Source organism: Pongo abelii, chromosome 19 (genome assembly GCF_028885655.2).
Source record: "Pongo abelii isolate AG06213 chromosome 19, NHGRI_mPonAbe1-v2.0_pri, whole genome shotgun sequence".
Lineage (NCBI taxonomy): Eukaryota > Metazoa > Chordata > Mammalia > Primates > Hominidae > Pongo > Pongo abelii.
Genome location: NC_072004.2, coordinates 46,873,617 through 46,898,935, shown reverse-complemented (window position 1 = coordinate 46,898,935; position 25,319 = coordinate 46,873,617). Strand labels below are relative to the sequence as shown.

Sequence of the window (25,319 nt, the reverse complement as noted above, 5' to 3'; positions counted from 1 at the left end):
GGCGACAGAGCAAGACTCCATCTCAAAATAAATGAATAAATTTCAAACTAATTTCAAAGTTACAGAAAAGTTGTGAGGATAGTACAAAAGAAAATCCCCTCAAAAGTCCCATATATTTTTAACGACTTTACCACTTGTTAGTATTTTGCATCATTTGCTTTAATCACTTATATGTCTACCAATATATATCCACACCCTCCTTCCACCTCCTCATCTCATTATTATTTTTATTATTCTTGCCAAACAGTTTGAGACATCATTTTACTCCTAAATACTTTAGCAGATACCTGCGAGAAACAAGGACATGATCTTGCAGAATCCCAGCAAAATGATCAAGTTCAGAAAAACTAGCATTGATACTATCCTACTATCTAACATCGCGTCTATATTTGAATTTCACCAATTATCCCAATAATGTCCTTTACATTTTTCTGGTTGGAGATCCAGTCCAGAATCACACATTGCCTTTAATAGTGATGTGCCTCAGCCTCTTTGTCTTTCACACCATTGATATTTTGAAGAATACAGGTCAATTGTTTTGTAGGATGCCCCTGAATGTGAGTTTGTTTGATGCTTCTTCATGATTAGATTCCATTTATGTATTTTTAGCAGGTAAATGATACATGTCTTTTTCAGGAGACCATATCAGGAGGCTCATGGTGTCTGTGTGTCTCATGATTGGGGATATAAACTTTTCTTTGTTTTATTTTTTGTATATTTTAAACTGTAACAAAAACATGCATCTCCAAATGTGTTTCTATTCAAATTTTATCACAAAGAACATTCATAATGAGCTAATCTGCTCTAGGTTACCTTGACTGAATGCAGACCTGAGTATTCAGTCTCTCCTGCCGGCTGTGCATATACCTGAACTTTGCTCAAGTGTGTCATTGATTAATAAGGTTGTAACTGCACATTGGCCTAGAAATGCTGAATGTAAAGTTGTACGGGTAACAAATTACTGCTTAGTTACACAAACAAGAATTTGCTTGACACAGTACAATGAAAACAATATACAAAAGTAAAATGGAATCCTGAGGCTGATAGTGAGCCCCATTGAACAGATTTGGGTTCATCATGACAGCATCAATGCCTAATTTTATACTAATTTGGACTTATACAAGAAATTAATAAAATACCCTTTGCATATGTTGTATATGTGTTTAATATGTTGGGTTCCTATATAAGATGTTGATTAAAATGAGGATCTCTTACTTTGGCCATTTGGAAACCACATTGTATCCCGCCATAGCTCCTAACCACTGTACAGTTTCTGCAACACTCATCATCTGCAAGCCTTGATGTTTCTTTTCCTGGTACCTGGGATTTTGCCCTAATTTTTAACACCCACAGAGCTCAGGGAACACACATATATAATTTACCAAAAGGTTTTGGGGTGTGGTCCCTGGATGCTCCAAAGTGCACACAGTTTGAGATTTCTTTCTTTCCTTTTTGAAGTTCAGTTCTGCTTATGTTAAAACATGCCAATACAAACATTAGGAATACAGCCATACCCTATGTAATAACCTACTTAGCCACTGACCGAAACCTCCACAAATGACCCAACCATAGGACAGTCCTACCTTATTCCAGAGCTTTTATTCCACGAATGAGGACACTCATATCGAGACAGGTGGATCTCCTCCTTCTGAAGGACAGCTGCTAACAGTAGTCAGATGCAGCCCAGCTCTGCTGGTGCCAGGGGTTGGAGTGGTTTTCTGATGGCAGAGGCAGTCCCTCAGGAGGTGACAAAGCCACTTCCCTTTTTCTTAGCAAGTGTGGGTGGCTGGCAGCTGAAGCAGGCCTTGGGCAAGGTCCTTCAGTCTGGTTTACTCATCTCAAACTCAACCAGAGTTGAAGCCCAGCCAGGTCCTTGGAGGCCTCTAGATTTCCTAGTAGATTTTGTAATAGAAGATGTCCTAACAGAAACACAGGACTGAATAAATGTAGATACCTTAGAAAGTCATTTATTTAAAAAAAAATAGCTGGGCATGGTGTCATACACCTGTAGTCCCAGCTGCTCAGGAGGCTGAGGCTGGAGGATTGCTTGAGCCCAGGAGTTTGAGGTTGCAGTGAGCTGTGATTGCACCATTGCACTCCAGCCTGGGTGACAGAGGGAGAATTTGTCTCTAGAAAAAGAAAAAAAAAAAAGAAAGAAAGTCATTTGTAGTATATTTTCTTTGGGAAAATACATTCTGAGTTCAAAAAGAATTTTCCAAGCTCAACCAATGTATCAATAAATTGGAGACTACTTACAACTCACTTCATTCCATTGAACCAGTATGGATTTCATATTTATATATGCAAGGTAGTATAATAGTTATTTGGTGGATGCAAAAAGAATGGTCCCATGCTCAAGACATCTGCAATAATCCTGGAGAGATGATACAAAGATATATTAAAAACTTAATAATCACATAAGGTAATGTCTGATGACATGCTCGGATGAGTGGAAGAGAAAATGGGCCACTGGAGAATGGAGGTAGTCAGACGTGGTTGAACGCTGCGGCTCCTAAGTCAAATGACCTGCGTGAAACCGCAACTGCTCCACTTCCTAGTCGTATGGCAAGTTTCTTAAAAGTTCTGTAAGGCGCTGAGAACTTTTTTGGTACCCCAAAAATGTTAGCCATTATTATTACCTCTCAGTCTGTGCTTGAACCACCACTTCAAGAATGGGCAGGGTGTGAGTAGAGAGGCGGGAGTGGGTTTTGGAGCAGGGTGACAGAATCATAATGAATTGTCCTCGCGAAAAGCTCCACAAACTACTTTTCTAACTTTGTTGGCAGCTACCAAGTGTGGGCGGCAGGCGGCCATCCTCTTGGCCGCCTGAGATCCCAGCGTCTGTCCCCAGGGGGCGCTGCCACCCAGCTGCCACCGCCCGGCCCAGCGCGCGTCCCCGCCGCCCACCCGCGCGTGCGCGCCGCCCAGGTGAAGAGGCGGTGGCCAGGGCCGCGGCTGGGGCGGGCTCCTCAGTGGGCCGGGAGGGGCGGAGCCGGGAGGCCCGGGCGGGGCGGAGCCGGGGCGAGCCCCAGGCTGGAGGCGGGACCAGCCGCCGCCGTCTCCGTCGCGGTGTCCCGGCCCCTACAGCGCCCGGCAGCCGCGGCGGGAGGAGCGGAAACTGTCGGGTGCGTCCCGTTCGGAGCCGCGCCGGCCGAGAAGGCGCCGAGGAGCAGCGGGGCGGCCTCCGTCCGGCCCGGACCCGCCGAGCGGCGTGCGCGCCCCCTCCCCGTAGCCTCGCGGCGCGGCCTCGCCCCGGCCCCACCCGAGCTCATCGCGGGCCCACGGAGCGGCCCCGGCGGCCCGAGCGCGCCCACCTGAGCCCCCGCACCGGCGCCATGGCGGAGCAGGAGAGCCTGGAATTCGGCAAGGCAGACTTCGTGCTGATGGACACCGTCTCCATGCCCGAGTTCATGGCCAACCTCAGGCTCAGGTGAGGGCGGAGCGGCAGCGCGCAGGGGCGCGAGGCTGCGCTGTCCCGAGAGGGGGCGCCTCGGGGCGCGGCCGGATCCGGGGCGTCGGGGGCGCCCAAGCTCCAGAGATGGAGGCGCGGCCGGGCTGCGGTGTCCGGGGGTCTGCCGAGCTCCGCGGCTGCGCTTTCCCGACAGCGGACGCCCCTGGGGTGCGGCCGCTTTGGGGTGCGGGGGGCGTGTCGAGCTGAAGGGCCGCGCTTCCCTGAGAGGGGAGCCCTGGGCGCTGTCCGGGGTTTAGGTGCAGGGGGTGTGCCGCGCCAGGTGAGGGATGTGGGCGGGCCGGTGACCTCATGGAAACTGAAGGGAAATAACTTGAACGAGAGTTGCGGTGGCCCCGAAGGCCCTAGGAGGACTGGAGGGTTATTTTGGAGAGAGGCTGGCGTCTCATCCCGGCTTTACACTTGCTTCTTTTCTTTCTTTCTTCGCCCTTCTTTTTTTTTTTTTTTTTCTCCTGGCGTAGTTCCATCCTGTCATTCAGGATGCTATGGAGTGATCCCTGAGCTGTCTGTTCCGGGACACTGGCTATTTTTTTTAGTTACTCTCTAAACGTAATTAGACACGTTTCCAGACATCGAAGAGACTGCTGTACTTGCCAGTGCCAAGATAAACTGTCTGAATTTGACAAGACGTTCATGGTTTTGGTTTTTTTCAAGGAGTTAGTGGATGGAGCTCTTGTGTTATTAACATCCTTGAGAACGTAGTCACAACTCAACGCCCAAAAATGGGCTTCCAAGATGTGGATTTGTTTTAGAAAGCCCTTTACATGCGATTATTTCACCCTTGATAGAGTAATATGTAAACAGTTTTAAAGTAGTTTGACTTAAACATTAAAGTAAGTGGAGTTTCAAAATAGCTGAGTTTTGGTGTGCGTGTGTATGTTTCCCTGCAAGCTTTGGCTCCATTTCTTCTAAGGTTTATGGCTAAACATCTTTCCTTAAACTTATAAAGTGAAAGTCATAATCTAGGCTTGGGTGCTTAACCCTAATTTCAGTATTAACTACCTCTGTCAATCCAGTTGACAGGGGTCAATCAGATTGATTACATACCAGCATAATGATAGGATGTTACATTTCTGATCAAGGTTTGGATGCACAGCTTTTATAGAAATCACCCCAAATATTAATCAAAATGATATACCTCTACATCAGCTACAACCAATACCCATTATCATAGTGATTAAGAGTCAGACTGTTGAGATTCAAATTCTAGTTCTACTACATTCTTGCTGTGATCTTTGAGCAAGTTACTTAACCTCTCTGTGCCTCAGTCGTCCTGTCTGTAGGATTGGGGTGGTCCTGAGGGTTAAATGAATTATTAATAATATGTGTATACATACTTCAGAGATTAGTGCCTGGCAAATCCATATTAGTAAAACTGTTTTAAGTTTTCCCAAGTGCACATAAAATAGATAAAGGGGTAAGTTACGTAGCAATTTCATAGGTTAAGGTTGTTTTAAATTAGAGATTCTACTCCCCTCCCCCCCAGGAAATAAGTTGTGTGCTTTGAGAAATGCCTTTATAATTTTGTCACTCGCAGTTATAATCATTTCAGTTTTTCAGACATTGGTACGTTTATTATGTACATACTGTATACTAGACCCTGTAGTAATAGTTGAATATGAAGCCTTTCATTTTAACCTCCATCTTTCACCTCCAGCAAATACATGACCTTAGCCAGAGCTTTTGCAGAATTTTCAGAATTTGAAATTGAAGGCATAGAGTCTAACAGGGCTACATTAGTTTGTAGGACTACTCCTCTGTAATAGAATTAAAACTCTTGTGGTTTTTGAAAAGTAAATTGAGGGAAGGCACTTAGAATTTCTGCTTTTTTTTTTTAAAGCATTAAGTCTCTTAAGTGTGAAGTTTGAATCTCAAGATAGATTACTAAGGTGAGCCTAACAACTCCTATGTGTACAGAAGAGAATGCTGCAATTTATTTATATTTATATTTATATTTTTTAGAGATGGGGTCTTGCTATGTTGACCAGACTGTTCTTGAATTCCTGGCCTTAAGCAATCGTCCCATCTTGGCCTCCCAAAGCACCAGGATTATAGGCGTGAGCCACCATGCCCAGCCGAATGCTGCAATTTAATTCTACTGTGTGCAAGGTACTCTAGGAGATAAGCTAGGAGTATCCAAAGAACTACAAGATGTGCTGCTTACCTCTCAAAGAGGTGACATCTCAATGAAGACATGGAGAAAGGTGGAATTTTCTATTGATTTAAAGAATAGTTCAAGAAAACAACATCAGGAGGCTGAGACAGAAGGATTGCTTGAGCCCAGGAGTTCAAAGCTGCCGTGAGCTATGATCACATCACTGTACTCCAGCGTGTATAATAGAGCACGACCCTGTCTCTTAGAAAAAAAAGAAGAAAGAAAACAGAGACAGAGACACAGAGACAGAGACACACACACAGAGAGAGAGAGAGATAAAGAGGAAGGAAGGAAGGGAAGGAAGGAGAGAAAAGAAAAGGAAAAAGAAAGGAAAAGAGAGAGAAGATAAAAGCCTTATAAAGCTTAGGTGATTATTTATCAAGTACTTATAGAAATTGTTCTGGAAGTTCAGAAGAGAGAGAGATACCTTAGGTTGACTACAAAACGCCTTATAGAGGAAGAGAGGAGTTGAGCTGAGTTCCAAAGGATGGGTAGGATTTGTAAAGGTGGACTCGTGGGCATTCCGGGTGGATTAAGCAGCATGAGCAGGGGTTGGCGGCATGAAAGCTGACTCTGGGTGACAGTGAATAAGCTAAGTTGTTTGGAAGGGAAGGGGTTGGTGTTGTGGAGAGATGGGAGGAATCACCAGCTCTCCACAAGGCCATTGGCTAAGGCCCAGGTTTTTAGGTCTGCCTTTATACCCAATCTCCACATCATTCAAAATCCTGGGTGTATAGATGTATATGTATTTGTATGTATCTCATCTGTGTGTCCTTGATGACTCTGAGAATTGGCTGTGGTTCTCATTGTACAGATCAGTGATTGTTCATGACTTACTTATAAATTAAAATAGTTGGTTCCCTGTAGCCATAAACAGTGCCAGCAAAGGGTAGCACCCTTACCCTCCTCTCAAACTATAAATTCTGACGCAGACAGAAAGCAGTCCTCTCTTTCCTTTCACTTTGCAGAAGGTGACCAGAAACCTACCACTGCGTAATCCAGGTGCTGTTCTGTGATGTTGAAGTGTTTTTGTCTCCTGGAATATTGGTGGTTGGGCACATATTTCTGGTTGTATATAGCTGAAATTGAGCGTGTTTGGTCCATTGGTGGATATGGATATGTAAGTGAAATTCCCATGTGTGCTTGTACCTCATGACTCCTGCCCTCCCAAGCTGCAGTTCCTGCTCTTACTCCCCATTCTGGAATGTCCTGTCTTCCCTTCCCACCTGGCTCTTCTGCAAGGCTTGCTTCCTTCCTTTAAGGCATGTAATAGTCAAGCACTCAAGGCTGTAGGTGCTTCATGGGTCTGTGTTTTCTCAACAGCAGCACCTAGCATAATGCTGGGTACAGAGTACATTCCTTCATGACAACATTTTTTTGTAGAGAGGGAAAAATGCTTCAGTTACTTTTTTTTTTTTAAAGCTTATGTGGCGTTGTCCTTTTAGAATTATCTTCTTGTTTTGCTATTAATCTGGCCTTCTTTTTCGCTCTTGGAGCTAAAGCTTGATTTTTAGACAACTGCCACAATTGATGGAACTTTCTCCTACCATTTTTACTTTTAAAAATTGACCTAGATGTGTGTCTGGATGGGGCAAGAGTAAAAGAGTGATGTGGATTAGTGCGAGTTAGGATATCTGAGAAGGAGCTTCAACTTACATTTCTTGCTTTATAACAAGACCTGTGACCAGGCGCAGTGGCTCATGCCTGTAATCCCAACACTTTGGGATGCTGAGGCGGGTGGATCACGAGGTCAGGAGATCGAGACCATCCTGGCTAACACCGTGAAACTCTGTCTCTACGAAAAATACAAAAAAATTAGCCAGGCGTGGTGGCGGGCGCCTGTGGTCCCAGCTACTCGGGAGGCTGAGGCAGGAGAATGGCGTGAACCCGGGAGGCAGAGCTGGCAGTGAGCCAAGATCGCGCCACTGCACTCCAGCCTGGGTGACTGAGCAAGACTCTGTCTCAAAATAAATACATAAATACATAAATAAATAAATAAAACCTGCTTGTATTATAACAAAACCCTGGAATATCTGAGCAGGAGCTTCAGTTTATATTTCTTGCTTTATAACAAAACCTGCTTGTATTGTGAGGTCTCCTTCTTTCCCTCCCAGAAGTCTCTTGTTGGGGGATATTTCTTTTGCCTTTTTGGTGGAGGTGGAGGTGGTGGTGGTAAGTTCCTCATTCCAATTTCCAAGGATCTCTGCTCAGGAGTAAGACCGCTGTGTGAGTCCTGCCTGCTTCCATGGTCAGGAGCAGTTCCTGCCAGCAACCCTAATGACCACTTGAAGCCCTAACCACAGCATCCCTGTCCTACCATGTTCTGCTTTCTCTGTAGCCACTTCCTTTTTATATGTGGAGCTTATTGGTTCCTTTTCTCCTTGCATGGGCCATTCTTATACGTGAGTTCTTCCAGCATTAACATCAGCTTTGCACCCTCCCTCTGAGAGTTCTGCCAGGGCAAGCCGCTTGCATCTGCTCTTCCGCGTGCTCCTTACTCCGCACACTCCTCACTCTCAGCCATGTGCGTGAAAGGAAGAATGCAGGCTACTGCTCAGGAGTGGACTTGAGCCACGGACGGTGTCCTTGACAGAAATGCTTTCCATTTTATAGGACAATGAAATATACGTTAGGCTTCCAGAGGTCCAGTTTCTTAACTTTATTTGTTATTGGTTCCTGTTTTGAGAATAAAGCATCTATTCAGCCTTATATCTTGGCTTCTCAGGAATTTAATTTTTCACCGTCTCTTTTCTTACTGGGTTTTGTCTCCCATAAAAGCAATCATCTGAAGCACAGTGCATGCCAAAGCTCCATGCAACTCCTCTTTTTTAATCTAACACAGCATGTCTTTTGTACCTTTGCTTAGATCTGGGATTTTCAGCCTTGTCACTATTGACATTTTAGACATTTTAGACTTCGTTGTAGGGGCTTTCCTGTGTGTTGTAGGATGTTTAGAAGCATCTCTGGCCTCTACTCACTAGATGTCAACAACTCCACTCCTCTTTCATTTATGACAACCAAAAATTCTCTAGACATTGCCACAAGTCCCTGGGGGGGTTGTGTGTGGGTGGGTGTGTTTGTGCTCACACACATGCAATATTGTCCCTAGCTGAGAGCCACTGGCCCTTGCTGTTTTCACCCCCTGGAATGTCCTCCTTTCCTCATCTCTGCCCTCATTCCCTGCCTGCCATACTCTTACTCATCCTTCAAGACCGGATGTGAGAAATCTTTCCCAGTCCCCCAAAACAGGTCAATGTCACATTCTCATGTGCTCTCAGGATACATGGACATTTATTCATAAAGAGAATTTATCATATTCATAGGTTGCTTCCTCACCAACCTATGGAATCCTCAAAGGCAGATAGCCTGTTCAGAGGTAGATCCAGGTTTTCTGGTGCTTTGAACCTCATAATGCTTGGGGGCAACCACCTTTAAGAAAAAGAATGTAAATCATGAATGCAGAATTAGATGCAAGGCTTTGGAAGGGGAAGGTGCAAGTGAGTGGCTGTGAAGCAAACCTACCTTTAATCCTTTTGTGTTTTCTGTGATGCTACAGAATTTGCCCTTCCCCATGTTTAATACATCTTAAAATGAATTAACTGAGTAGTCAAATGTTGGCTGATTGGTCTTCAACCAATGGAATTATTTCTTTTTTTTTTTTTTAGCATACAATCTTCTCAAAATACTGTACTTTAATAGAACTTAACTGTGTGTTGGGGCAGTGAGTTATAGATTAGAAGAAAGGCAGGAAACAGACACACACATACCACACCACCCCTGTATTCTTTCTCTGTGGCTGTTTGGTCATTTGGAAAATTTGGTGGGACAAAGGGTTTCTCTTGCTTGCCAGGGAAAAAAAACCCATAGATACCCTGGATGGTCTTCAAGTAAATGTAAACCTGCCATTGGTTCAGGGCTCTAGTTAGAAATAGCTCTAGTTAGATTTATAGGAGAGGTGAATGGCACACTAAATCTTTTTGGCTTCCATGTGAAATTCTTTGGCAACCTCTTTTGAAGGCCTTTGGAAAAGGACAGTTTGCTCTCTGCCTGTTTTGTACATTGGCTTCATATTGGGACAAAAATGGGAATTTGGGTTTTGGAGCTGCCATTTGGAGTGAATCACCCTGCTGCCTGGTTTCCTTTCCTACTCCGTGACAGATTTCCGAGACTATTTTTATTCAGGGTCATTTCTTGACCCTGGAGACTTCTGCTGAATTTAGTTCCCAAATAGAGCCAGATGTGGGTGGAATCAAGCACTTAGAAGTTGCTACTGGTTCATTTCATTGCAGGTTCTGATGGGATCTACTTTTCTTTTTTCTTTTTTTTAGACAAGGTCTCACTCTGTCACCCAGGCTGGAGTGCGGTGGCACAATCATGATTCACTGCAGCCTTGACTTCCCCAGCTCAAGCAACCCTCCTACTTCAGCCTCCTGGGTAGCTGGGACTACAGGCGCACACCACCAAGCCTGGCTAATCTTTTTTTTTTTTTGGTATTTGGGAACTACTTTTACATTAAAGAGATACACTTTGGCTTTCTGCTTAGCTTTGAGACAAAAATGTTGAATCTGATATAGCTAGAAATGTGTTTATTTAGTGATCTCCATGTTAGCTCTATGTGGAGAGCTGTTCGTTGACATTTTCACCTAAGTCTGAGTCAGCTAAGCAAAATGAACACTATCTCTAGGAGTGGCCTCATTTAATGATAATTCTCTAGTACCCATTTGTGATGCTGCCACTGGAACTGGTTTGGGTCATTATATTATTGCCCAGCCACTGCCAAGTCAGGGAACTTTACTGTCAGCAGTGCCTCCAGCTCCACTGGGTAGATTACTTGTTCATGAGCCTCACCAACATGGCCTATAAAAATGCCAACTGTATTCATAAATGGGGTCAGAGGGTAACAGCATTTTAAAATATGCATTGTATGTCTCTCCTTTATCATTTATTAGATGCCTTGATTTAGATGACAGTTTTATTTCCTGTAGGAAGCAGGCATCTTTCAGTTCAACTACAATGTAATTACTGGCTAGATCTCTTTTTTTTGAGACAGGGCCTCGCTCTGTTGCCCAGGCTGGAGTGCAGTGGTGCGATCTTGGCTCACTGCAACCTCTGCCTCCTGGGTTCAAGCGATTCTCATGCCTCAGCCTCCCTGGTGGCTGGGATTACAGGCACATACCACCACTCCCAGCTAATTTTTTTTTTTTTTTCTGTATTTTTAGTAGAGATGGGGTTTTGCTACGTTGGTCAAGCTGGTCTCAAACTCCTAAGCTCAAGTGATCTGCCCACCTCGGCCTCCCGAAGTTCTGAGATTACAGGCATGAGCCACCGAACCCGGCCAAGATCTCTTGAATAGAACAATGTTTTCCAAACTTCAGTTTTGAGCATTTGTGGGAAAAAGAGAAGCAAAAGCATGCTTCCAATAGGGAGTCATGGAAAGAGCACAGGCTCTGAGACTTAAGTGACCAAGTTCAAATCTCAGCTTCAGTTTTATTCCTCTTAGCATAGGTTTCCCTAAGCCTCATTTCCTTATATGTAAAATTATCGCCTTTTAGGGTTATTGAGATGAAATCACATGTTCAGCAAGTGCCTGGTATATAATTCTCACTCAACTAATGCTAACTCTTCCTGAATCCTTCCCAAATGGCCTCACCTCCCTACCCTGACCCCATAACTGCTAGAGAGCTAGATATTTTCATCTCTTCCTTGTCATTTCTTCCTCCCTCACTAAGACAAAGTTTTGTCTTTTTTGTTTGTTTTGATTCTGTTTGGGGGGCAAGGATGAAAGTTTGCAATGGCGCAAACTAGGGAATTCAGATTACCTGGCAGAGAGTGCAAGAACACTGGAAATAGACAAATCTGGACCTTAATCTTGTCTTTGTTCATTTACTACCACCTGTGTGACTTCGGACAAGTGACTTAGCTTCTTTGAGCCTCAGTTTTTTCATCTATAAAGATGATGTGTTCTTGTGAAATTATAGCACATTTAAAATATGTGTCAAATACCTATGGTGGTGGCTGAAGCATAGTAGATACTCAGTGGGTGCCCCTCTGTCCTGGTCCAGCCCTGTGGACCAAAAATGCCCTTGCTATTCCCAGTTCACTCTGTAACTATCACCCTATGCATTCTCATAATCACATTCCCTCCAGGTATCACTATTTAATTTCTGGCAATTGTTTTAAACTCTTTGGAAAATGAAATATATTTAAGAGATTTCTAAACTATTTTATTCTGCACATCACTGTTCTCAGCCTCTGTGAAGGTTCGTAACATCTAGGCACTATTGCCAGGTAATAGACTTTAAGTCTAGAGTTTTTTTTTTTGTTTTTTTTTAAGTCTATAACCAATTTCCTTATTATCTATCGACTCTATATGTGTTTCGTATAATCTTCTGGTATTAAAGCTAGCAACTACTTGAATTCTTTTTTTTTTTTTTTTTTTTTTTGAGATGGAGTCTTGCTCTGTCGCCCAGGCTGGAGTGCAGTGGCACCATCTCGGCTCACTGCAACCTCCATCTCCTGGGTTCAAGCAGTTCTCCTACCTCAGCCTCCTGAGTAGCTGGGATTACAGGCGCCTGCCACCATGCCCAGCTGATTTTTACATTTTTAGTGGAGACAGGGTTTCACCATGTTGGCCAGGCTGGTCTCAAACTCCTGACCTCAGGTGATCTGCCCGCTTTGTCCTCCCAAAGTGCTGGGATTACAGGTGTGAGTCACTGTGCCCGGCCAACTACTTGAATTCTTAGAGTGTGCTTAGTGCTGGATTGGGTACTTTGGTGGGGGTTACTTTTAATAAAGTTACTCTTTGAGGGATAACTTAATTGGGAGTAAGAGATACCTTAATAAATGGATCAATATAAAGTGAAATATGATTGAGCTCAAATGAATAGCACAGACAATTCTTTTTTTTTTTTTTTTTGAGACAGTCTCACACTGTCACCTGGGCTGAAGTGCAGTGGTGTGATCTCAGCTGACTGCAACCTCCACCTCCTGAGTTCAAGCAATTCTCCTGCCTCAGCCTCCCGAGTAGCTGGGATTACAGGCACCCGCCACCACATCCAGCTCATTTTTGTATTTTTAGTAGAGATGGGATTTCACCATGTTGGCCAGACTGGTCTCAAACTCCTGATCTCATGATTCACCCACCTTGGCCTCCCAAGACAATCCATTCTTTTAAGGGCTTCCTACAGAGAAGGAATCAATATATCATATTTTTAGAAAAGAGAACTGATGACAATATAATTAAGAGCTGTCTATATGTATGTACTATATTATGAGGGAATTCAGAAAAAGAAAAAATGGCATTGGGAGTAGGTAAAAAATGCGCTATGGAAGAGGTGGAATGTCAGCAGACCCTTGTTGAAGTAGAGATAGTCTTTCATTTGGTAACAGCCCTTCCTCCCCCTGCCCTATGGCCTGAGCCATCCTGGCCTTCTTTTCTTCTCTCTCCACTCACTTTAAGCATGCGTGGGCTGCTGTGCTGCTAGCCAGCTTCCATTGCTCAAAAATATTTTCCCCCACATTGTCTGCACTTCTTTCATTCTTGTCTTATGCTGCCCCAAATTCTCCCAAGTAGAGATTGAGTTAGGTTGATAAGAATCCTCTTAGAAAGTCAAATACTTCTAGTGCAGCACAAGCACATTAGGGTAAATCTGCTCAGTCTGGTCAATTTCTTTCTCATGCCTCAGTGGCATCAGTTAGAATGAGGAATAGAGAATTTCATTTTTGAGAAATAACTTTACAGTATGTTACTGTTCAGGGATACGGCAGACCTGGGATAGAGAACTCAACCCTTGTGGGAAGGGATGGGCGGCAGGTAGTATAAGGTTAGTTCATTCTTGGGGAGGCAGATCCTGATGACAGAGAGGGGAGGGTACCTGACGAAAACTTTGCTCAATTAAAAATTGTGTCTCTGGTTTATCTTTGGGTCTAGAAGAGGAAGAGGTTTTTTTTTCTTCTTTTATTTTATGCTCAATTACAGAACTTCCAAGACACAGCACCCAGTTTGTGTGGTGAATACTGTGGCCCTAACATTTGCGTTAAAGGGACATTACTGAGGAGCCAGACGCAATGACCCATGCCTGTGGTCCCAGCTACTGGGGAGGCTGAGGCAGGAGGATTGCTCAAGCCCACAGGTTTGACACTGTGGTCACAGCTGTGAATAGCCACTGCACTCCAGCCTGGGCAATATAGTGATAACTTGTCTGTAAAAAAATGAAAAATAAAAAGAGAGACACTAGTGAGCCAGACGATGACTCTAATCACGGCTTTCAACATTCTTATTGAAATAGAATGGTCTGGTTTTGGAAAGTAGATCATTTTTTAAGAGAAGGGTTCCAATAAGTGACTTCAGTTGATGGAGAAGGGAATCAAGAACATCTGCTAGTTCCTCTTGATATTTTGTCCACCTTCCAGGCTCCTCATTGTCCTAGCCTCATTCCTGAAGATATCCCAGTTTGTATTCCAGGCACAGCTGCCCACATGGGACTAGTTACAATTATCCCAGAATGGGATTGCCTTTATTTTCCCACATTTCTGCTCCTTGATACACAATGTAGAAACGGATTTCACTTTAATGAGATTAAAGCATTAACTCTAGTAAAGCTATTCTGCTTTAATAAAAAGATTGTTTACTCCTGAACATAGGTTTTTCAGAAAGAGCCACAGGCCAGTTCAGAGTTCTAAAAGAACCTCCTGGAATAGATGGATAAGCCCACCGAGGAACAAACACAGCTTTCCTTTTATTCCTCTTCTCCTCATATCTCTCACAGTTATATTGTTAAGTCTTGGGAAAAAACCCATTACCACTTACTGTATATTCACAAGGTTCACATATGCAGTAGAAGCAAATGAATTTGTCAAAAAAAAATGGCTTAATCTAAAACAATGAAGCAAACAAATTTCGCCTCTGACCACAAAGTCGGCTTTGAGTAACTTGTACAATAGGGGATCATCTGTAGCAATGCCGGGTGATCCCAAATGGTTCTATCTCAGACTGTTGCTTTGTGTCCAATATAAAGTCAAGATAAATTTTATAGTCAATTAAAAGTCAAACCCCATGAAAAAAACCCAACAACGTATTTATTTTGGATAAACCCCATCATTGGTCATATATCAGCTTTGGGTTTTACAGATATTTAGGTCATTTTAAGTTTATTATAAGGATAGTCCTTGATAATGAGATTGAGTTAACCTGATTCTGCCATCTTATCCCGTGTTCTTTCTGATTAAAACAAAAACCTATAAACAATTCAAAAAATGTCTAGAATAGTTTAAATGTCAGTGAGTACAACTATTTTTTTAATTGCATTCAACCTTTCCTATCAGTTTATATTTATGTCCTACCTCTACACTCAAAGTTCTAAGGGCAAGACAAAGTCTTATCTCCCAAGGCTTATTTCCAGGCATTAAGGACAAAATATCTTCACCTCTATCACGGAATAAACAAATAAATGCATCGTACTTCTGCATCTTTGATTCTTGGCTGAACTATGCATTTACTATATTTTATGTATGCTTTTTAATGTATTCTATTTTATGTATTTGTATAATCTGATTTTTCTGTAATAACTCCAGTTTTTGGTAATGCAGGAAAAATGAAATTACCATTGCTCTTGGAAAAACCACTAAAATAGATTTTGGGTCTCTGTGAAATGGTGGACATTTCTCTCCTTTTTTTTTTTTTTCATTCATAGAACTCAGACATGTGAAGCTTGACACCATACAACAAAGCAGGAAACATTAGTGGCGCTGTAATCTTGAGCAGTCTCATGTTGTTGCTTGCCTTAGCCAGTTAACTACATTTTACCATACTACCAAACTTTTCACAGCATTGTGATGCCTTTATATAGCTTTGTGTCATTCATTGAGTGTTTCTAAGGGACATGCCTTTACACAGCATATCTAGGGACTAAGCTTGTTTAGATTGGTGCTTTTAAAAAAATCTGTAATCTGTGGTGTCCTGGGTCATGGAGGTGCCTGAGGAGCAGTCTTGGATTACAGGTAGAGGTGGAGTAGGGCTTCAGGCCCTGGCACTCTAGTGCTTTTAACAGAGCAGCTCTGCTCCTGCATAGTGGGGTTCCAAGGAATATGTCATTTGGGAAAAAATGCTATCACATTGGAAAAACAGCTTGCAAACAACTGTTTTAGATGATTTTTTTTCCAGAAGACTTTTATTCTTGCAAACACCAAAAAAAAAAAAAAAAAGAAAAGAAAAGGAAGAAATGTTTGTAACCAAAATTATTTTAAACGTGGCAGTATGGTATAAAATAATGAGCAAAGGAAATATTTCAGTTATTCAAAGTTCAACATGGCTATAGCTACTTTCTACCGTACAACTTAAAAAATCTACTTCAGTTCTCTGAGCCTTTAATGGCCCAGTCTTAAAATGAGACTGATTCCTACACTACAAGGTTATTACATCAAATGAGATAATAGCTGGGTTGTTTATTGTTCTTTACACATAGAGGGCACTCAGATGTTCGTGCCTTTTCATTTTTGCTTCCTTAAGCAGAATATAAAGAATGTGATTTAATTCTTTTTCTTAATGACTTAGATCATCATGACTGTAGTTATAAAAAGTTGTTTTCATGTCCTTGGTATTTATTGTCATATTTGTAATGTTTTGTTCCACACTAAGTTGATCTAAATTAACTTTTAAAAATATATGGTTCAGTTTCTATCGTTGCTTTCTGTGTGCCTCCCCGTGAATTCCCTTTCCCCTCTTAATTTACAAAGGTAATCCTCTCTGGGTTTTGGCTGTCAGCCGAGCTCATTAGAAGGGTGTATATAAAAGGAGTTAATATGTTCTAATGAAGACTGAGGGGTTATCTTGGGTGTATCAGTCGTAGGGCAAGAGTTTTAAGATGTCTGTTTTTATCTTCTCTGCTGAAAGGTATTTTTTATTGCTTTGCTGTGTTTGGCTGGAAAGGCAAGTAGGCCAAGCTGAGTTCTAAGTAGGTAAGGTGCTACTCTAAAACATATTACTGCCCTTGGTATTTGAATTATTTGTGTGGTTGAACAAACCAAACATGATGAGTGGATTTTTCCACACTGTGTGCAATTTATGACTGCTTGTTGACTTGTAGTAGGCAGCTGCTATTGGCAGGATCTGTTACTGTTTGCATCTCCACCTCTCAGGTTCCTATTTTATCTGAAACTCTTACTGAAAAGAAACCTCTTCTTCAACTTCTTGATTTACCCTAGGCTGGGGTTCCCAAATCCAGCTTTGTGTCATGATCACCCAGCTTTTAAAATACGCAGATTCCCCGGACTCTGTCTTCTGGAGATGGTGATTTATTAAGCCTCCTTAGTGCCCAGGTGAGTCTCATATGCAGCCAGGCTCGGAGCCACTGTCCTAGGCTAACGTTTTTCACTCCACAGTTGTGTTCTATTAAAACTAAATGGGCTATGACTGTAATGTGAGCTGACTGACATATTAACAAATGTATTACAACTTATCCAGATAGTCAGTGTTCTTAGTTCTGTTTTGGTTATTAAATCAATTTAATCGTTTGATAATCACACTTTATTCTTTATCCTTACAACAAGTTTTCCATTTTTTCACTCGATGGTTATGGTTGTCCAGTTTTAGCTACTATGTATGTATTTTTCTGTCCTCAGATTATCCATCAAAACTGTATAATCCCACCCTCCTTGTTAATACCTTGATTTATTTCCTTTACAGTCTTTTCTAGACATATAAAAAATGTACATATTCAAAACTTTGGAATCTTCCTGCTTATACAACATATAGTTTTGCAAACTGTTTTCTCACATAACATAGTATCTTAAATGCTTTTCCATGCCATTAAGGTGCCTTTGAAAGTATGATGGCAACCACGTTGTCTTTATTCTTTTCTGGATATGCAGAAGCAACCCAGATAGACACGGTTCTTGTTCTCATAGAGCTGATAAACCAGCAAGGGGAATATACTAAACCAGTAAACAAACAAAAGGATAACTACAAATAGTAATAAGTGCTATGAAGAGAAAGAGCAGAGTTCCCCCATAGGGGAAATGGAAGTGACGTGTCCAAGTATGTGGGTGTGTCACAGGGAAGGCACTTTATGGGGAAGATAGCTTTAAGCAAGATCAGAAGGATGCGGAATATGTGCGTGTTGGGGGAGAGGTGGGGAGCGGGGGAACAATCAGATAGGGAAGAGAGAGAAGACAGAGACATAACTTTTATTGATTATTTGTTTATTGAGACAAGGTCTGGCTCTATTGCCCAGGCTGGAGTGCAGTGGCACAATCTCAGCTCACTGCAACCTCCACCTCCTGGGCTCAAGCTATTCTCCTATCTCAGCCTCCCGAGTAGCTGGGACTACAGGCGTGTACCACTATCCCCAGCTAATTTTTATATTTTTTGTAGAGACGGGGTTTTGCCATGTTGCCCGGGCTGGTCTCAAACTTGTGAGCTCAAGTGATCCACACCTGCCTTGGCCTCCCAGTGTTGGAATTACAGGTGTGAACTGTGGCACCTGGCTGAGACATATTTTTAGATAGACTCTTTCAGTTTCTGAAACTGAAAGGTATCCAGTGAGGCTGGAGTCTTTGGGCAGAGTGGGGCAGGCAAAGTAGGGGCAGGTGAGGATGGAGCACTCATCAGGGACCACACTTTGCGGAAGGGGCTTGGGACATAAAATCCCAAGATTCAAAATTTAAATACGTTGGGGAGCAATTGAAGGGCGTTACATCAGGGTGACAGACAGCACATTTTTAACTATCTGGGCTTTCATTTAGCTCCTATAAACTCTCTGGTCTGGGAGATGGCTGAATGTTTGTTTTTTGTCACATTCGTGAATTGGGTGCAGATTTGGCAATTGCTTTCTACACATTTCCTCTGCTAAGAATAAACACAGGCCAGGTGCGGTGGCTCATGCCCGTAATCCCAGCACTTTGGGAGGCCGAGGCGGGTGAATCACGAAGTCAGGAGATTGAGACCATCCTGGCTAACATGGTGAAACCCCCATCTCTACTAAAAATACAAAAAATTAGCCAGGTGTGGTGGCGGGCGCCTGTAGTCCCAGCTACTTGGGAGGCTGAAGCAGGAGAATGGCGTGAACCTGGGAGGCGGAGCTTGCAGTGAGCCGAGGTTGCACCACTGCAGTCCAGCCTGGGCAACAGAGTGAGACTCCGTGTCAAAAAAAAAAAAAAAAAAAAAAAAAAGAATAAACACTGATACAGCCCAGACGTGATCTCTATAGTATAACAGAGTTGTTTCTTGGAGTAGGTAGCCCTAGGGCACTGTTTTGTTGATTTGAAACAAGTGAATCTTGATAATGACTAATGGGCTAACACTTTTCTTCATTTTATGCTTCAAGCCAGAGAAATTCTGAGCCATGAATTCTCTGATGAAGTCTCTTGAGTCATAGAATTTTAATGCCAGAAGGGAATCTTGAGGTTCCTCACTGTTGTATAGATGCATGAAGTTGGAAACACAGAAAGTCAGGACTTTTTACTAGTCTGGTGGCACATTTACTATAGGGGCAAAAATCTAGCTTTGTGTTTATTATTCTGTTTTTGCCCTATTCCTAGCTCTTTTGCTTTGCAATCAAGTAGCAGCTCTTCAATTTCCTTTATTATTCTCACTTAAAAGACCTGAACAAGTTGAAACAATGGAAAAGCTTACAATGTAAATAATAAGTAAATCTCTAGTTCTCTATTGAAGGGCAACAATTTACAATACAAATACAAAATAACATTGTTGTAGGTGTGAGAAAGATGGAGGTCTTAGTGGTCTGTGTTATGTGTCACCATTGACTTGGGCTATGTCAGAGGAAATACAGGGACTTGGAAGTTCCCTAGCTTATCACACCTCTCCTGGAGGGGTGTGTGGTTGCTAGCTTCACTCTGTATCAGTCAGAATGCTGTTGGACACAGCTAAAAAGAAAACCGGACCAAACTGGCTTAAACAGAAAAGAAACATGTTATCTCACACAACAAGAAGGCTAATGATAAGAGAGGCTCTGGCCAGTCCCTAAGGACTCTGCCTCCACTTGTCTGTGATTCCCTTGCTCCTGCCCTTCTTGTTATGCTGGTTTCATCCTCAGCTGGTGGAAGGTCGTTGAAACAGTTCTGTGCATCTCACCCAGGCACAGTAATGTCCTGAGGAAGGAGAGTGAGCTATCTGCTTGTGTTGTGCTCCTTGCTTAGGAAGCCCCCCAGAAGACTTCCTTACATGTCTCATTAGTTAGCATTTGGTCACATGCCCATTATTAAACCTGCCACTGGTAAGAGGAATGTGGTTATCATGATTGAATAGTCAGGCGCTGATGATAGATTTCACATTTCCTGCAACATGTGGCTGTATGGAAGGGAGTGGATACCTGAACAAAGTCAGGCTTTTTTAGGAAAGAAGGAATTTTAGGGGCAGAATAGGATATTGGATAGGCAACCAAAAGTGCCTCCTCTACACAGTTTTACAAGCTATGTAGACAGAATAGGATTTATTCAGAAAAGAATGCTCAATATGATGAGGGTACTTGAAACCATGTCATTTAAGGAATGACTGAAGGAACAAGACAGGACATGAACACCAACCTCAAATACTTGCGTATGAATTGATTATGTTTATTCTGGGAGACCCCAAAAGACAGAATTCATGCCAGTGGGTAAAAGTGAAGAGATGTAGATTTATCTTTCTGCTCCTTTTCTTCCTCTTCTTCTCTTCCTCCTGAAGAATTTGGTCCTAAAGTCATTGGGTTGGGGCACAGCAAGGTAGGCATCCATCCCAGGGGAAGGGGAGCCACAGGGGCCCAGATTAGAGTTTGGAGCCAAGTTGAGTAAAGAGGGGGCCAATGCATGAGGACCTGAGTATGGAAAAAGAGCATCCGTGCTGGCATGGTCTTGGTGACAGCAGTGGGAGATAAGTGATAAACAGGGAGATTGATAAACAAGTAAATATGTTGAGGATAATGGAGTCAGGTTTCTCATGGTCATAAAAGAGAGCTCCAAATATGGAAAGGGGAAAAGTACAATCAACCCTTTGTAGTTAGATTGGAATCAGAAGTTTTCAATATACAGCTGGACGGAGGAGTAAATATAGATGTGAATGTGTATGCACCTATATCCATACGTTATGTATTCCCCATCTCTGTCCATTGTGAGGACCTGGGAGCAGTGATACCTTAATATAATAGCAATGGTCACACCTAGTACCATCCTCCACTGAAAGAAATCAGGGCTTTGTGGAGAAATGGGTAATTCCAGGGTTGTCGCAGAGTAAATATTAATACAAGGTGAGCCAGGGGCATCTTGTGTTTTCAGAAAGCAAGGAAATCCTCAAAGAATGATGAAAAATGTAAAACAGATTCAGAAAGCAGCTTAAGTGAGTACCCACTAGCTAAATCTGGGTCAGTTTAATCATCAAAATGAAATCGGAAACCATGAGTCCATACTTAACATAAACTAATAAATAACTTTTGAAGTTTGATGAGGAATGGGATATTTACTTAGTATCTCCCTACAAGATGTTCAATTAATTAATATCAAAGAAAAAATTATTGTTACAGTGGAGAAGCCTGACAGATGCTACCTTAATGAAGTGATCAAAATGAACAGTGTCAGAAATGGGACAAATCAGAATCATGTACCATGTGATCAGGTGCAATGAGAAAAACACAGCATTGCTTCCTCTGTGACATTCCTGCTAAAGATGCATAACCTGAATCTAATCAGAGGAAACACCTACCAAGCTCAAATTGAAGGCCAGTCTTTAAAATAACTAGCCTGTAACTTTCAAAAATGTTAAATTCCAAGAAAGACTGAGGAAGTATTCTAGAAGCAACGAGAATAACAAGACATAACAACTAAAGGTGAAGCATGATGCTGAACTGTATACTTTTGCTATAAGGGACATTAATTGGGGGCATTTGGTAGAATTTGAATAGGGTTCCAATAATTAAATCTTAGCAGTATATCATATGTTAATCTTCTGATATTGATAGTTGTATTTTGGAATTGCTACTTAGACATCAAATGGTTCCCAAAGAAGGTAATGAGTTTCTGGTCATGTGAACTTAATGAAACTGGAGTTAAAGGTTCACTCATTAGGTTCTTGTAAAGAGATGTTGTGCATCTGGTATATTGGTCTATGTGGCCTCTAAAGTCATACATTCTAGGATTCCAGTTGTCTAAATCCATATTTTAAAGTAACAGTTGAAAATATTAAATGATGTTATGCTCTCAGTTATTACAAATTAACAATTAACACATTACCAATCAACAGGTATTACTTAAAGCTCTTTGCTAGAAACTGTGTATACTGAGGACTACATATAATTCATTCCAAGAATAATGATGTAATTGGAGATAAATGGAATGAAAAGATATGTAACCCCCGAAAGTAGCATATAATAAATGCCTGATGATTAGTAGCAATATTCTACAGTTCACATGTGGAGGAAATTTCTGAGGAGTCTGAGCTTTGGTGGTTAAGGAAGGCCTTGATTGATTAAGGGATTGGGCTGAATGCTGGAATGTGAATAAGACTTAGGTATGCATGAAGTAAGAATGGCAAGGGAGAGCATTCCATGCAGGGGTGCCTCTGTGAATGGTTGTGACATGTTCAGGGACAGTGAGAAGACCAGTCTGATAGGGTTAAAGGAGTCTTTTTTTTTTTTTTTTTTGAGGTGGAGTCTCACTCTGTCGCCCAGGCTGGAGTGCAGTGGCACGATCTCAGCTCACTGCAAGCTCCACCTCCTGAGTTCACGCCATTCCCCTGCCTCAGCCTCCTGAGTAGCTGGGACTACAGGTGCCCGCCACCACGCCTGGCTAATTTTTTGTATTTTTAGTAGAGATGGGGTTTCACCGTGTTAGCCAGGATGGTCTCTATCTCTTGAACTGGTGATTTGCCCACCTTGTCCTCCCAAAGTGCTGAGATTACAGGCATGAGCCACCGTGCCCAGCCAAAGGATTGTTAAAGGATTAGCTCTGCCTTAAATTCATTATAGTGGGGAAGACAGGATTAGATTCCATAAAATGGAAAATGGGAAGGAAACTAATTATTGGGACAGCTACTAGGCATTATCAGGTGCAGTGTTAGGTGGTTTTCACTCATTAATCTCTTATAATCTATTCAACCCTACAAGATAGGTGTTATACGGGTATGAAACACGTGTTTACAGAGAAAGAAGATGGCTTTGCCAAAGTCACATAACTGATTAAGAAGCAGTTTGAATTTGAAGCCAGACTGACAGGACTTCAAAGTGCTTGACCTTTCTGTTACCCCTGCTTCATACATATGGAAAGGAATAGAGAGCAATGATATAGACTTGCGGGGAGGGGATGACTATATGTGTAGAATATCGAGAAGAATATTGGAAAAGGAGGGTATTTCCCAGTACCTCTTCTCATGTTGAGATCGAAGTGCTCATAGAACATGACTCTGAGATTTAGATGATCAGAAATGAGCATAAAATGTGAGAAAAGGGCCAAGGATTGAACCTTCAAAGAGATCTGTATTTAAGGGACAGTCAGAATAATAAGGACCCTAAGAGGAGTCTGAAGAGGAGTGTCCATGGAGGTTGGAAGAAAACAGGAAAGTCTGATATCACAGAAGTTGAGAAGAGAGGGGTCAGCAAAGTTGCACACTTGAGAAAGGCCAAGGAAGAGAAGGATGAAGAGGTGTCCATTAAGTACAGCATCTGAGAGGGCATTGATGACTTTCATTAGGGTGGTCTCAGTGGAGGGGTAGAGGTGGAAAATAGTTTGTAGTGGGTTAAACAGTAGGGATGAACAACTAGAGACTGAATGGTGATACTGCTTTCAAGAAGTGTGTTGTAAAGGAAAGGAGAGAAGACCATAGCTACAGGTTTTTGTTTTTCTGCTACTTTTTAAGCCAAGAGAGTTGAGTGATGATGGGAAGGAGGCAGTAGAGAGAGAAAGACATTTGAGAGGACAGAGAGTCTTCTGCAAAGGATGAGATGTCTGAGGAGATGGGAAGCGCTGAAATCTGGAGCAGCAGACGTGTAGAGGATGAAGGCTCCTATGCTTTTTGCGGAAATTGTCCATATCTCTCCCTCATACAACAGAAGTCTTTGTGTTCCCAGGCAGGGTGGTCTCACTGACCATAGTATAGCTGCTGTGTGGTCTATACCATTTCAAAAAGAAAAAAAAAATCATCCAAGAATAGCATCTGCATGCACATTCTGATTGATGGCAACTAAGACACATTTTGTTTAAAGCTGCAAAATTCGGTACTGTCATTATAATGCTGTCATTCTGAAATGCCTGCCTTAAAAATGAGAGTAAAAGAACAAGGGAATAAGAATGAATATATACTCTCAGCCAATGAAAGCTAGTCCTACAGACTATCATAGCATGGATCCATGAGTTAGTGCTTCAGACAACCTCATCCAAAGAGCTCTGTGCTGTGCATTCCAGAGATGAGTATGTTTCACAACATGTATTGTTTACTCTGTTGTGACCTCTTCTCCATTTATTTTGGCTTCTACAGACCTATTTTGATTTGTAATAGTTGCCAAAGATTTTTTAAGTGAATGAATGATATTAGGCATGCAAGAAGTAATACTAGACCTGCAGCTTCTGCAGTGTAGAAATAAAGGGGGAAAGTACTATGTTAGATATTAAAATGCAATAGGAGTGGGAGTCGAAACCTAAGAAAAAACACAAGTGTCCATCAACAGTGGGATAGGAAAATAAATTGTGTTCATACAATAGAATGCTAGATGACAACAAAAGTGAATGAATTACAGCTACATACATCAGCATGAATTAATCTCACAATCATAACATTGAGCAAAAGAAGCCAGACAGAAAACAATACCTACTCTATGCTTTCATTTATATAGAATTCAAAAACAAACAACACTAATCTATGGTGTAAGAAGTCAGGATAATGGTTATTTTTGGAGAAGAGAGAGGGGACAGTAATTAGGAGGAGACTAAAGGAGGGTATCTGGGGGTGCCGGGAACAGTCTTGGCACAGGCAGTGGTTACGTATACTAAAGATGTGTACATTCTTATGTGTGAATGTTATACTTCAATAAAAGTATGTTTTTAAAAAAGGCCACAAGGAGTCCTCAAGGAAATCATGGAGGAAACAGTACAAAAATCAGCAAGCAATTAAAGGTTTGTAGCAATCCTTTGACCTTACACATGGCATCATAAACCTCATTGCAGCCAATGGGGATGAACCAACAATTTTATTGTTAGTTGAAGGTGTGTCATGACTTCCGTGGATTTGCAGAGACTGCAAGAGTAACTGCCAAATATGGGATGTGTGCGTGAGTGTGTGAAGCTACACTCACACATGTACACATACACATTTGTATATCATATGTTGGCATCTTCATAGGGACCACAGTTAAAGCGTGCAGATTCAGCCAGTGCCCTCATTCCAGGAAACTCTACTTCCAGCTCTCTACTTTCAATTCATGTATTCTGTAGCTATAGTTACGGACTTTATTGTGCCTATTCAACCTTTACCCTGTGTTTATTACTTCTCAAATAACTTTCTAATTTTATTTTGAGTCTCAGATGCCTTTCAAGAATTGCACATTTATGGGATGTTTTTACTTCCATAAGTGTTTTTACTGTGTTAACCTGGCCCAGTTGGTCTGTGTACAGGGAGTACAAACTAATTCTGATGTTAGCTTGTCAAATAAAATTAGATCTGTCACCACTGCATAAAGTGTATAATGTATCCCAAAGTGAAGCAAGAATTATTTCTTG

The 25,319-nt window shown here is 42.0% G+C and overlaps 1 protein-coding gene and 1 long non-coding RNA gene across 5 annotated transcripts in view; one reads left to right on the top strand and one right to left on the bottom strand.

Annotated features, from left to right (window-relative positions):
* Positions 1-1,581: 1,581 nt before the first annotated feature.
* LOC134760551 (uncharacterized) lies at positions 1,582-2,768 on the bottom strand. The gene is made up of 3 exons (XR_010138235.1): positions 2,640-2,768; positions 2,257-2,374; positions 1,582-2,129 (listed from the first exon to the last, which is right to left on the bottom strand). It is a non-coding gene; the product is annotated as an uncharacterized LOC134760551 (long non-coding RNA).
* A 272-nt stretch (positions 2,769-3,040) lies between these two features.
* MYO1D (myosin ID) overlaps positions 3,041-25,319 on the top strand; it is a 377,108-nt gene continuing 354,829 nt past the window's right edge. The window contains exon 1 of one of the 4 annotated variants that reach the window (XM_009251492.4): positions 3,041-3,430. In XM_009251492.4, coding sequence (XP_009249767.3) covers positions 3,336-3,430 — 95 coding nt within the window. In that variant the 5' untranslated portion in view covers positions 3,041-3,335. 4 annotated transcript variants of the gene reach the window in all.